The 14,171-nt window shown below is 42.5% G+C and overlaps 1 protein-coding gene across 1 annotated transcript in view; it reads left to right on the forward strand.

The window, feature by feature from the left end:
- KMT2E (lysine methyltransferase 2E) overlaps positions 1-14,171 on the forward strand; it is a 607,980-nt gene that overhangs the window by 117,742 nt on the left and 476,067 nt on the right. The window contains 1 exon segment of the mRNA XM_029615154.1: positions 2,272-2,501. Coding sequence (XP_029471014.1) covers positions 2,272-2,501 — 230 coding nt within the window.

A 14,171-nucleotide genomic window follows, 5' to 3' on the forward strand; every position in this document is an offset into this window, starting at 1 on the left:
TTCCTCTGTCATCAACTCAAGTTAAGTATATTACTAACTTGCAAACAGCTGAGTTTATACACCGCCTGTATAAGAGGCATTTATGAAGATTGCAGGATTTTACATAGTGTATTTCTTATGAGTCAAACATATAAGTGAGAAATAAGGATTTAATATTGTATACATTGTTTTTCTCACATAAGAGGTTTTCTCTTGTTTTATATTTTGGTGTCTGTCACATCAGCATGCAGGATCAGTGAGCTTGAGGCCTTAGTGATTTATCCACCTTACACTTACGTTTTTTCATGATAGGTAGTCTTTTGTACCATACGTTCCTGCCTAAGGTGGTGTTGGACTTCCATCTTAACCAGTCCATCCTGCCAACATGCTTTCCTAGGCCCCATTCGCACTAAGGCGATCAGGCCCTGCACAGTTTGGACTACAAAAGATCCGTAGCCTTCTATCTGGAGCAGACAGAAGCCCATAGACAGACCATCCAACATTTGTTTCTTTTGATAGGAATAAGTTGGGAATTGCTGTTGCAAAACAGATACGTTCTAATTGGCTAGAGGACTGCATCTCCTTCTGTTATGCCCAGGTGGAATTGCATCTTGGGGGGCCATATCAAGGCTCAGTTAGAGCCATGGTAGCATCAGTGGCTCACTTGCGAGCAGTTCCTATGGAGATCTGCAGAGTTATGAGATGGAGTTGTCCACACGCATTCACATCACATTCGGGCCGCTACAGTAAAGTCCGCGGGAGAGCCGACGCGCGCACAGGGCACGCTCCTGTGCGCGCGATTCTCTATTCAAATGAGGCCCGGCGGTAAACACAGGCAAAAGGAGGCGCTAGGGACACTAGCGCGTCCCTAGCACCTCCTTTTGGACCGGAACGGCGGCTGTCAGCGGGTTTGACAGCCGACGCTCAATTTTGCCGGCGTCAGTTCTTGAGCCCGCTGACAGCATGGGCTCGGAAACCGGATGCTGGCAAAATTGAGCGTCCGGTTTTCGACCCGACAGCTGCAGGCTGACTTTTTTTTTTTTTTAACTTTTGGAAACTTTCGGGACCTCCAACTTAATATCACCATGATATTAAGTCGGAGGGTGCACAGAAAAGCAGTTTTTACTGCTTTTCTGTGCACTTTCCCGGTGCCCAAAGAAATTAGCGCCTACCTTTGGGTAGGCGCTAATTTCAGAAAGCAAAATGTGCGGCTTGGCTGCGCATTTTGTTTTCTGAATCACGCGGGAATACCTAATAGGGCCATCAATGTGCATTTGCATATTGCAGGCACTATTACGTTCAGGGGATTGGACGCGTGTTTTCGGCCCCTTACTGAATAAGGGGTAACGCTAGCGCGTCAAAAACGCGCGTCCAATGGCGGGTTAACAGTGCGCTCCATTGGAGCGCACTGTACTGTATTGGCCCGATTGTTTGTTTGGATAGGGATGGCCAATCAGTCCTTCGGAACTTGTTTGAAGTGAAGAACCCGACTCTCTTCCTGCCTAGGGCTTGCTGTTTTTCTTCAGACTGCCCTTCCCCTGTTACCAACAATATGGGTTATTGTTGTGCCTGTTGCCACTTGTTTGTGTTTTGTTTGCTCCCTTTTATTTGGGGATGGGGGGAGGGGGTGGGGGGCAAGGCTGTAGCTAGGGATTCACCCATGTGTGAGGACTGTAATATCTGTCCTCAAGAAACCTGCTCACCACCCTGCGGAGTTCCATTGCATGAGTTTCTTCTCTATTTTATTCTCTTGAATTTTATATTATAAGACTGGAGGAGACCCCATGTGGATGCATGGTATAATGCATGTTTGTGCATGCTTAGTGAGGCTTAAAGTCTAGAAACTTTGACATAAGTTTTCTGTTCTGGGTTTCATCGGATGATGTCACCCATGTGTGTGAGGACTGATATCCTGCTGTCCTCAGAGAACACCTGTTACAGGTAAGCAACTGTATTTGAGTTATTTTAATGTTGTTTATTAAATTTAATATACTGCTTATAATCCATTCAGAAACAAAGTGGTTCACAAAATAAAATGTTATATATTCTTCCTTTCATTCAAGGCTTATATATTCAGGCATAACCAGGAGGTTTATTTCCTTGTAAAAATATCACTCATTCTGCTTAATTCCAGTTGTATATATTTTTTTCTGAATTGAACAAAGTACTGATAATAGAATGTGTGTTGGTTAAAATACGTTCTTAATAGCCACAAATATTTCTTTTCAGGTACATTCATCCTTGCCAGCGTGACTGTTGTGATTTAAAAAAATGGTTTTTTTTATTATTTAGGACCATAACTATGGTGCTCGCCCTCCACCAACACCCCCGTCATCTCCTCCTCCATCTGTCATTATCAGTAAGAATGAAGTAAGCATATTTGCTACTCCCAATTTTGATGAGACCTCCAGTGCTACAACTATCAGCACATCTGAAGATGGGAGCTATGGTACTGATGTTACTCGATGTATCTGTGGTTTTACCCATGATGATGGATACATGATCTGTTGTGATAAATGCAGGTAAAGTGTTTTTTACATAGGAATATTTTGAAAATAATAGCTTTTGTCCTTTTTTTTTTTAGTAGTATACTTGGGAGATATTTTACACAGATCATGGCACAATAAGCATTTTTGTTGCAGTACCCAAAGGATTGTGAGGTTACTATTTTTGTTTTAGGGTATATTTGTCTTTTCCTGACTGTGCTTGTAGATTTGGGGATATTTGGTGCTTAAATTTGATTCCTTCATTTATGCATTCTTTGCAGCACAGAATGTGTTCCAGATTTATAAAGGACTTTGCACGCCTTTATCTTTTCTTCAGCTGCTATATGGGTTTTAGCTTTAATTTCTTGCCTTTCCCTGCCTCAGAGCTTACAATTAATTTGTACCTGAGGCAGTGGAAGGTGAAAAGACTTGCCCAAGGTCACAAGGCATGTTAGTGGGATTCAAGCTCTGGCTTCCCTAGTTCTCAGCTCTCTGCTTTTACCATTAGGCTGCTCCTCCACCCTTGACCCACTTCGCTTTGGAATGGAAAAAAGAGCATATTATTGAAAATAAGACTTTCTGCCTCTGAACTGAATCTTAAGTATGATAACAATACAAGATGATCTAGACTTCAAATCCAAAAGGTGTTACTCCAAAAAAGAAATACTTTCTCCCTTGAGGGCTACTAATAAGTCTGTTTTTCAGGATTTCCCCAGTGAATGTTCATGAGATCTATATGCATGCACTGCCTCTGTTTTATGCAAATATACTTCATAGATATTTGTTGTGGAAATGCTGAAAGTCCAATGGCACGTAAAAGAAACGTATTTTTTTTGTGTGTATAGTTATTTTATAAATGTTTGTTTGTTTTAAGCCTTTCTATTGTTAGAGGACAAGTCCGTCTCCCCCACTCCTTCACTCCCCCCCACCTTGGAGTGTTCTGTTACCAGTCATGGAATGTACCAAGCTTCTAAGATAGTGGGTCCCAACCTGGGGTCTGCGAGACCATCACAGAGGGTCTACCAGAAGGAAAGCAACCAAAGTGCAACTGCTGAGAAGCAGAGCAGACTGACCTCAACTTTGAGGAGGTCTACTCTAAAGCTACTTCTCAATAGTCCCATTACCTGATCCATTGCCAAGGAATGGAATATTGCAGGCTCAAGTAACCAAAACTGGCTAAGAGGGAAAGCAGGGAAAAGAGTACAGTTGCTTGCCACCAAAAAAGCCTGAAGCTGTGCTGAGAGGAGGGGAAGCACACTGCTATCAACACCTTCAACAGTTGCTTCTTCACATAACCAGAGATAGCAAGCAGAGTGATGACCCTGGAGAGCATTTCTGACCAGTTCTACATGTGCTCTGGCTGTCTGGCTGGCCTGACAGTAAGAGAGAAAAAAGCAATACTAAGGGGTTGAGTGGTTCTGACTCTATCGTGAGTTTTTACTCCTGTTTTTTAGCACAGGTTTCTCAGCGCTAACCTATCTGGTATGTAATCAGTGTGCTAGTGCTGAAAAAACCTGCAGTAAAATGGGAGTAAAAAAAAAAACATGGAAAGATAGCATGTCTCCATGCAAATTGCAGAGTAATATGCTTATTAGATATTACCATGCAATGCAAGGCGGTGAGGACACTGCCTAGCAGGCCTTCTTTAACAGTGGGAAATATAACTCCTGATCAGAGGCAGTAGAGGAGGACAGCAAACCTCACTCGGGAAATCAGGTGAACTAGTCTGTCGTCCCTCGCTCCCACCTTCAAATTAACTGGGCTGGAGCAGAACTTCACCCTCTCAAATCTCCTCCCATCCATAACGTAGCCCTGAATCTCCAGATTCTCCCCCCCCCCCCCCCCCCCCCCCCCCCCAGGGAACCCTCAGCAGGAGATGACCTTACCTCATCCGCATGCCAGTGCTGCCTTGTGCTTCTAGCCTACTCCTGCTGCCACTGAGGCCTGCTCTTCTCCTGCTTGTTTCAGTAGCTCTTTGAATCCTTGCAGTGTTTATGGAAGGAGGAAGTACCGTATTTTTTGCTCCATAACACACTTTTTTCCCCCCAAAAGTGGGGGAAAAATGTCTGTGTCTTATGGAGCAAATACTAAAAAAAACCCCTAAAAAACTAACTACAACCCCCCACCCTCCTGACCCCCCCCCCCACCCCAGATCTGCCAAAAGTCCCTGGTGGTCCAGCGGGGGTCTGGGAGCCATCTCCTGCACTTGGTCCGTCGGTTGCCAGTAATCAAAATGGCGCCGAAGGCCCTTTGCCCTTACTATGTCACAGGGGCTACCGGTGCCATTGATCTGCCCCTGTGACATAGTAAGGGCAAAGGGCGTCAGCTGCCATTTTGATTACTGGCAGCGGACGGCGCAAGTGCAGGAGATCGCTCCCAGTCCCCCGCTGGACCACCAGGGACTTTTCGCAGGTCTTGGGGGGGGGGGGGGGCAGGAGGGTGGGGGTTTGTAGTTAAATTTAAAGGGTTGGGATGGGGTTTTTTTTGGGGGGGGGGGTCCCCCACAGAAAGAGAACTATAAAAGTTTTCTAATCTGGGGAGTAGACCGAAATTGCCCTCCCCAGTCCCGAAAACGAAATGGGGACAAAAAAAATTTTTTATGCACTTCCCTAATTTTCTCCATAAGACGCACAGATGCCTTGTAACAGAGCCGGTTTAGCACACCATTTTTTTTTTTCTTTAAATTTTCCCCCTCTGAATCCTAGGTGCGTCTTATGGTCGGGTGCGTCTTTTGGAGCGAAAAATACGGCAATTGTGAGGTCCATAAAAATACGGTAATTGTGAGGTCCATATTCTAAAGCATTTAGCCGGCTAACTCAGAAGTTAGCTAGCAAAATGAATATTTGGGCACACATCCGGCTAAATTCTAGCCTCCTAACTTACTAGTTAGCTAGAATTTAACTTGATAAGTTAGGAGCGTAACTGAGAGGAGTTGAGTTAGCTAGTTAAGTTAACCAGTTAACATTGATATTCAGAGTTAACCAGTGTGGCTGCACTGTTGAATATGTCTCCAAAGTTAACCAGATAAGTTTATCCTACTAACTTTGCTAACTGGAATGGGTCTCAATCTGGACCTCTGTGATTCTTCAATGTTATTTATCTAAATTTTGCTGGGGGGAGGCGGGTGGAAAGATCTATGGGCCTGTGCCCAGATGGGGCACACAATTAAAAATTATGAATTTAAAATAGATTTTACATAAAATGGACATTTAAAGAATAGACTTCTGAGGTAAAAAGATCACTTGCAAAATGCATATTATATTTACATGCAATGCTGATGTGTCAACCAGAAAGCCCTGCAAAAAAGACACTCTGAACCCATATGTTATTAGGCCTGTTGTAAAACATGTTGAGTGTGGGTTTGGTCCTCAGAAAGCTATGTGTACACTGAATTACAATATAATAAACCTGCCATTTCAAAACGGCACTAACTGCCAGCAATCACTCTACCTTTGAAAAGGCAACATTGCAAATATTCCAACTGTCCCTAAAACACCTATACACCTCCTATTATAAAAACAACAAGCCAGGCTGCCATAGATCTCTGCACAAAATTACATGTTAGCAGAATACCTTACCTCAGTCACACTTGCAGAACCCATCAGACCATCACCAAATACAGAATAAAGTGACCAGAATGTGTAAATAGAAACATGCAGATAAAAACTGAACTGAAACTGCAAGAAGCCAAACTTTGTATGCAATGCAACAATGGAGAAACAGAAACATTTTTTATAAAACTATCAATAATATCAAGAAATATAAAACAATCAATCATAATAAAACAATTCTAATAAATGTTTCAAAATAATTTGTAAATAGAACATCCATGTGCCATCTAGATAAGATTTTAAAGATTGCTGGTGAGCAGCCAACTGTAATTGTAGATGTGGGTACCAGTAACATAGGAAGGTTCTGGAGGCTAAGTTCGGGCTTTTAGATAGGTAACTGAAATCCAGAACCTCCAGGGTTGCATTCTCAGAAATGCTCCCTGTTCCACATGCAGGGTCCCTGAGGGAGCCTGAGTTCCATAGTTTCAGTGCATGGATGAGATAATGATGCACAGAAGAGGGTTTTAGATTTGTTAGGAACTGGGAAACTGAGGAGCCTGTTCCAGAGGGATGGGCTCCACCTTAACCAGAGTTGGAACCAAGCTACTGGTACCTTTAAAATGGAGCTAGAGTAAATTTTATTCTAGACTATGGGGAAAAGCTCACAGTTGCTTAGAAGTGCATGGTTCAGAATGATATATTTTTAATGGATACAAACAAAACAGGGAAGTTAGGGTTTCCTTATAGAACATAAGAACATTCCATACTGGGTCAGACCAAGGGTCCATCAAGCCCAGCATCCTGTTTCCAACAGTGGCCAACCAGGCCATAAGAACCTGGCAAGTACCCAAAAACTAAGTCTATTCCATGTTACCGTTGCTAGTAATAGCGGTGGTTATTATCTAAGTCAACTTAATTAATAGCAGGTAATGGACTTCGCCAAGAACTTATCCAATCCTTTTTTAAACACAGCTATACTAACTGCACTAACCACATCTTCTGGCAACAAATTCCAGAGTTTAATTGTGCGTTGAGTGAAAAAGAACTTTCTCAGATTAGTTTTAAATGTGCCACATGCTAACTTCATGGAGTGCCCCCTAGTCTTTCTGTTATCCGAAAGAGTAAAAAACCGATTCACATCTACCCGTTCTAGACCTCTCATGATTTTAAACACCTCTATCATAGCCCCCCTCAGCCTTCTCTTCTCCAAGCTGAAAAGTCCTAACCTCTTTAGTCTTTCCCATAGGGGAGCTGTTCCATTCCCTTTATCATTTTGGTAGCCCTTCTTTGTACCTTCTCCATCGCAAATATATCTTTTTTGAGATGCTGTGACCAGAATTGTACACAGTATTCAAGGTACGGTCTCACCATGGAGCGATACAGAGGCATTATGACATTTTACGTTTTATTCACTATTCCCTTTCTAATAATTCCCAACATTCTGTTTGCTTTTTTGACTGCCGCAGCACACTGAACCGACGATTTCAATGTGTTATCCACTATGACGCCTAGATCTCTTCCTTGGGTAGTAGCACCTAATATGGAACCTAACATTGTGTAACTGTAGCATGGGTTATTTTTCCCTATATGCATCACTTTGCACTTGTCCACATTAAATTTCATCTGCCATTTTGATGCCCAATTTTCCAGCCTCTCAAGGTCTTCCTGCAATTTATCACAATCTGCTTGTGATTTAACTACTCTGAACAATTTTGTATCATCTGCAGATCTGATTACCTCACTTGTCATATTTCTTTCCAGGTTATTTATAAATATATTGAAAAGTAAGGGTCCCAATACAGATCCCTGAGGCACTCCACTGCCCACATCCTTCCACTGAGAAAATTGTCCATTTAATCCTACTCTCTGTTTCCTCTCTTTTAGCCAGTTTGTAATCCACGAAAGGTCAATAAATGCTAAAGTAACTCAGAGGCCTTTAAGTAAAGAGCAGACTGAGCAAAAAGATCTCAAATTACTCATGTCAGCTGATAAGCAGCTTAATACAAACAAAAACCGATTGTTGAAATGTCTGTATACAAATGCTAGAAATCTTAAAAATAAGATGGGAGAATTAGACTAGATAACCTGAATGAAGAGGTAGATATTTTTGGCATCTCAGAGACTTAGTGTAAGGAGAATAATCAATGGAGCACTGTGATTCTGTTACGAGCGCACGCGGGCGCGGTCGTCGTAAGCGGGTGGTGAGCCCTTGGGCCACGGCGAAAGCTAGGGAGGAGCCCCAGCCACACCGTGGGAGGTGAGCTGAGCAGGCATGGTGAGCCAGGCAGGCAGGAACAGAAGCAGGGAGTCCGACCCTCAGCCGGACCTGCATGCCCAGGATAACCAACACGGGGAAGTTGACTAATGAACGGTCCTCCGACTGTTCCCGGCCCTTTCGGACCTGCCGCTGGGTACGGCAATGGGCAGCAGGCCGGACAGAGGCGAGGGCAGACAGAGTCCTTACACTGAGGACGTGATACGAGGGCTGAAGCAGACATCCAAGAGAGGCTGAAGCAAGACGTTGGAGACATCAGGGCAAGGGCTGAAGCGAGACAAGGAAAGATCCAGGCGAGTAGGAACTCCGATGCTGGGATACTGACATCCGAAGCCCCTTCGGCTGGCAGAAGCTCAAGAGCCCGTGGGACGAATCCCTCCTGTTGGCCACTCCAGGGCCCAACAGGACAGAAGGCTCAGGAACCAGACGAGGACGTAGGTCAAGGCAGAGACACGAAGACATCAGGGCAAGGGCTGAAGCAAGACACTGTAGACAAGGCTGGACGGAAACATGGCACTGTCCATCAGGGCGCCCTACTCAGCCAGCACAGCTAGACTGGTCACGGACCACCCCGTCCCAGACGCGCCCTACACAGCCCAGGAAGGCTGTTCGCGGACCACGCTGAGGAAAGGAGGGTGCGGGGAAGACCCAGGCGAACAGGAACTCCGATGCTGGGATACTGACATCCGAAGCCCTTACGGCTGGCAGGAACAGACATCTAGGCAAGGTCAGAAACAGACATCGAGACAAGGTACCATCTAAGCAAGACAGACCACGGTAGACCTGGATCAGGCAAGGTTACAGACAACTGTAGAGCTTGATCCGCCGGCCCTTTGCAAGTGAACAGAAAGTCCTTAAATACTGGAGGTAGAAGGCAACTCCCTGGGAGGAGCTTGCCAGGACCGCCCACCGCTGGTCCTATAACTGGGGTAGAGAGCTGCGGGCCAGCCCCTAGGGAAACGGGCGTGGCTGGAAACCAGGAAGTCCAAACGCAGAGGCATGCAAGCCACAGGCACAGCTAGGCCTCTCAGGCCCTGGAGCAAGTCCCGGATGGAACGTAGGCGAGGCCCTGGCTTCAGAGCGGCCTCTGGAGGAAGGTAAGAGACCTCCTGTAGCGCAGCAGCAGGGGGGCTCGCAACAGATACAAATTATAATAGGATGGTTCAAATTGTGGGAGGTGTGGTGCTATAGGTTAAAGAGGGCATAGAGTCAAACAGACGAAAAGTTCTGCAAAGAGCAAAAATGTAATGTGGAATATTTAAGGATTTATATTCCATATGAGAACGGGGAAAAAATAGCAGTGGTATATATTACCGTTCACCCAAGTAGAATGAACAGACAAATAATGAAATGCTAACAGAAATTAGGGAAGCTAACAAAATTAGCAACATAGTAATAATTGATGATTTTAGTTACCCTGGCATTGACTGGGTAAATGTCTCGTCAGGACATGCCAAGAAAGCAAAGTTTCTAGATGAAATAAATGACTGCTTTATGCAGTAGCTGGTATAAGAGATACTTTTTAATTCTTTTAGATTTGTCTGCGGCCTTTGATACCATTCAACATGACACATTGATCACTCGTCTACAAGAAATAGGAATCTCAGATACTGTTTTAAAATGGCTTACTTCATTTCTCACTGACTGATCATTCCAAGTTAAAATAAAGAATTCTTCATCCAAAAAAATCCCACTTAATACAGGGGTACCCCAGGGATCAACACTTTCAGCTACCTGTTTTAATATTTATTTATTACCTATTTGTCATCTTCTCACAGGATTAGGTCTGAAATTTTACATCTATGCAGATGATATCCAGTTTTTAGTACCCATAGAAAATGATATTGATTTTACCTACAAATTAATAACCATCTATCTCAATGCCATAAAAACACTGTTATCACAAATGAAATTAATTTTAAATACAGAAAAAACTGAAATAATACTGTTAGAAAGAAAGCGATCTCAATTTAATATCCCAGAATTTAAGTTTGAGAACTCCACCTTAACCCCATCATTATTTGCAAGAGATCTGGGCGTGATAATAGATTCTGAATTGAACATGAAAAAACACATTGCGACGAAATTAAAAGATGGTTATTTTCAATTATTAACGTTAAGAAGATTGAAACCAGTACTAGAACCTTCTGATTTTAGATCCGTTCTTCAAGCTCTTCTTTTTGCTAATTTGGATTATTGTAACGCTCTGTTACTTGGCCTGCCCCAATCTACAATCAGACCACTCCAGGTTTTTCAGAATACAGCTGCTCATATTCTGTCAGGAAAAAAAGAGGTTTGATCATATCACCTCAACACTGATCGCATTACATTGGTTACCGATGCATTCTAGAATATTTTATAAAGCTGTCTGTATAGTACATAACATTATCTATGGAGAAAAAACAGAATGGTTAAATGCAGCACTGCGATTACACACTCCGCAGAGAAATTTAAGATCGGCCACTAAAGCTCGGTTATCAATCCCTACAATCAAGTCAGCTCACCTCAGTCAAGTCAGAGAGAGGGCCTTATCTATCGAAGGCTCAAAACTTTGGAATTCACTCCCAGTCCAACTAAGAATGCAGCAAGATAAAAGTAAATTCAAAACGGACCTTAAAACATGGTTGTTTAACGTGGCATACAACGATGTGGAGAAATAGCCAGTTGTTTAGTTTTATACCATCTCTGGGGACCTTAAGTCTATCTTGGAACTATATATTTATATTTTAAAATTTTATTTGTTTAATATGTATAGTTTTATTCTGTCTTTTAGTAATCTTATCTTTTAAGCTATTTCTCTAAGCTAGTAATTTTACTTTATTTTATTTATAAACGATTGTAACTTTATTATGTTTTCATTGTAATGTAAACCGTCGTGAAGGCTACCGCTGAGATGACGGTATATAAATAAAATAAACCTTAAACCTTATAGAAACTGATGAGAGAGAGCTATTTTAGAACTAATCCTTAGGAGAACACATGATTTGGTGCGAGATGTAATAATGTTGGGGCCACTTGGCAAAAGTGATCATAAAATGATCAAATTTGTCTTGATAACTGGAGAGAAGAAATCTACTGCGATAGCATGTAATTTTCAAAAGGGATATTTTGAAAAAATGAGAAATGATTAGGAAAAAACTGAAAGGACCAACTGTAAATGTAACAACTTTACACAAGGCATTGATGCTATTTAAGAATAACATCTTGGAATCCCAGAAAGATATATTCCATGCATTGTAAAAGGTGGAAGGAAGGCCAGATGAGTACCCACTTGGTTTAAAGGTAAGCTGAGAGGCAAAAAACATCTTAAAAAAAATGAAAAATGGATCCAAATGAAAAAAATCAGGAAATAGCTTTAAGCACTGGCAAGTTATGGGGCAGATTTTAAAAGCCCTGCGCGCCGGCGCGCCTATGTTGCATAGGCCGCCGGCGCGCAAAGCCCCGGGACGCGTGTCGGGGGCGGCACGGCATTTGGGGGCGTGGTGCCAGCCTGGGGGTGTTCCGGGGGCGTGACTGAGGCCTCTGAACCAGTCCCTGGCCGGGGAATGGTGCGCTGGCAGCTGGCCAGCGCGTGTAAGTTAAGCCTGCCTTGGGCAGATGTAACTTTCTGAACAAGATAGGGGGGATTTAATTAGGGCTGGGGGGGTGGGGAAGGGAGGGGAAGGTGGGGGCAGAAAAAAAGCTCCCTCCGAGGCTGGGTTGCGCAAACAAATCTACGCCAGGCATAACTTTAAAAATCTACCTATATGCAAAGCATTGATAAGGAAGGGGAAGTCGAAGTTTAAAAGAAGCTTGCTGAAGAAATACAAATTCAGTACAACCTTTTCAGGTACATTCAAAGCAAAAATCCTACAAGTGAGTCAGTTGGACCTTTAGATAAATGAGGAGTAAAAGGTTCACAAATAGAGGACAAGCCATAGCAGAGAGATTGATTTCTTTTTTTCAATTTTTATTGAGGAGGAATGAAGGCAGGTACACATGCCAGAAGTGATATTTAAAATTGATGATTCAGAGGAAATGAAACAAATCACAATGAACCTGGAAAATGTACTAGAACAAATTGACAAACTAAAGACTAGCAAATCACCTGGACCGGATGATATACATCCCAAAGTGCAGAAAGTACTGAAAAACGAAATTGCAGTCCTATTATTAATCTCATCATTAAAATCAGCTATGGTATATGAAGATTGGAGGGTGGCCAATGTAACACCAGTTTTTAAAAAGAGTTCGAAGTGATCTGGGAAACTAGAGTTCAGTGAGCCTGACATCAGTGCCATGAAAAATTATCAAAACTATTATAAAGAAGAAAATTGCTGAACATACAGATAGTCATAGTTTAATGGGACAAGCCCACTAATCTGCTACATTTTTTTTTCAAGGTGTGAATTGCATTTGATAAAGTACCTCTCAAAAAATTCTTGAGGAAATCAAAAAGTCATGGGATAGGAGGCAGTGTTCTATTGTGGATTGAGAATTGGTTAAAGGATAACAGAGTAGGACTGAATGGTCAATTTTCTCATTGGAGAAGGATGACTAGTGGCGTGTCCCAGGGATCTGTACTGGGATTGCTGATATTTAGCATTTTTTTATGTAGCTGACCCCTGTCTTATGCTGCAAATACCATTTAGGGGTGCTATGGGTCTGGGTCAGAGACTGGATTGGGGGAGAAATTAAACTCCAGAGCCTCTGGCACAGTCGTCAAAGACTGTGATTATGTTGTTAATTGCTTTGAGAGAGGTAATCAGTAAAGCAATTAATAAATATGTTTTAAATAAAAAAGGATGCAGAAAGTAGTGTTAAAAATAGTCTTTATTGCAACTTAAATAAAATATTCCATCCAATATTCTAAAAATAAAAAGAGCTTGAAAAGATTATAGATTATGCATACCAGGTGTTACTTCCCTTCTAGGTTGTGCCTCTTGCACAATTATCCATAGGACCACTTCTCTGCTTGGAGGTTTGGGTGCTGGAATGGGGTCCTAGCACTTAGCTGGCAAAAAAGATAGAAATATTAAAAAATCCCAAAACATTGTTCAAACTCTTAAACCATATTTCAAATTCAGATTTGTTCAGGGGTCTCCAATACAAGAGTCCAACTTGTCTTCTTTGTCTCTAGTACAAGAGTCCAGATTATAATTCTCTTCCCCTTTGCTTTCCTGGTTATTTGGGTAAAAAGAACAAAAATGTCCCAGCCCTTCTGGATACCCTGGGGGGGGGGGGGGTGTCTTTCCTTCCAGACTGGCCACAGTTCCAGTCTTCTCAGCTGCACTCTACAGCAAACTTTCTTCTCCTCCTTTCAATTAAAGATCTCAGGGAATGAAGCTATTGCAAACTGCAACTCCTTCTCCTCCATACTTTTTTTATTTTGAGATCAAGGGTTGATCTCCAGCTTCTCATCCTCTTTCCAGTCGCCTTCCCTCTCTTTGGCTCCAAACCCACTGAAGACTGTCTTGAGATCCTGGGGCGATCTATAGCTCCTTCTTTGGCTTCTACAGCTGTGCATAATCCTCTGAAGAATTGTGCATGCTCCGAGGGTTATATACTCCGGGATGCCTTCCCTCCCTCAAAAAAAGTGAAGTTTTAGTAAGGGGAAAATTTAAAAAATGCAAAACCCACTCCCAGTGCCTATTGGTGGAAAAATACTGGTCTTTAAAATAATGAGGTCTTGAACGAGTAGATGTGAATCAGTTATTTACACTTTTGGATAATAGAAGGATTAGGGCACTCCATGTAGTTAGCAAGTAGCATATTTAAGACTAATCGGAGAAAATTCTTTTTCACTCAAAGCGCAATTAAACTCTGGAATTTATTGCCAGAGGATGTGGTTAGTGCAGCTAGTGTAGCTGGGTTTAAAAAAGGTTTGGATAAGTTTTTGGA

The sequence above is a fragment of the Rhinatrema bivittatum genome, chromosome 9, assembly GCF_901001135.1.
Source record: "Rhinatrema bivittatum chromosome 9, aRhiBiv1.1, whole genome shotgun sequence".
Lineage (NCBI taxonomy): Eukaryota > Metazoa > Chordata > Amphibia > Gymnophiona > Rhinatrematidae > Rhinatrema > Rhinatrema bivittatum.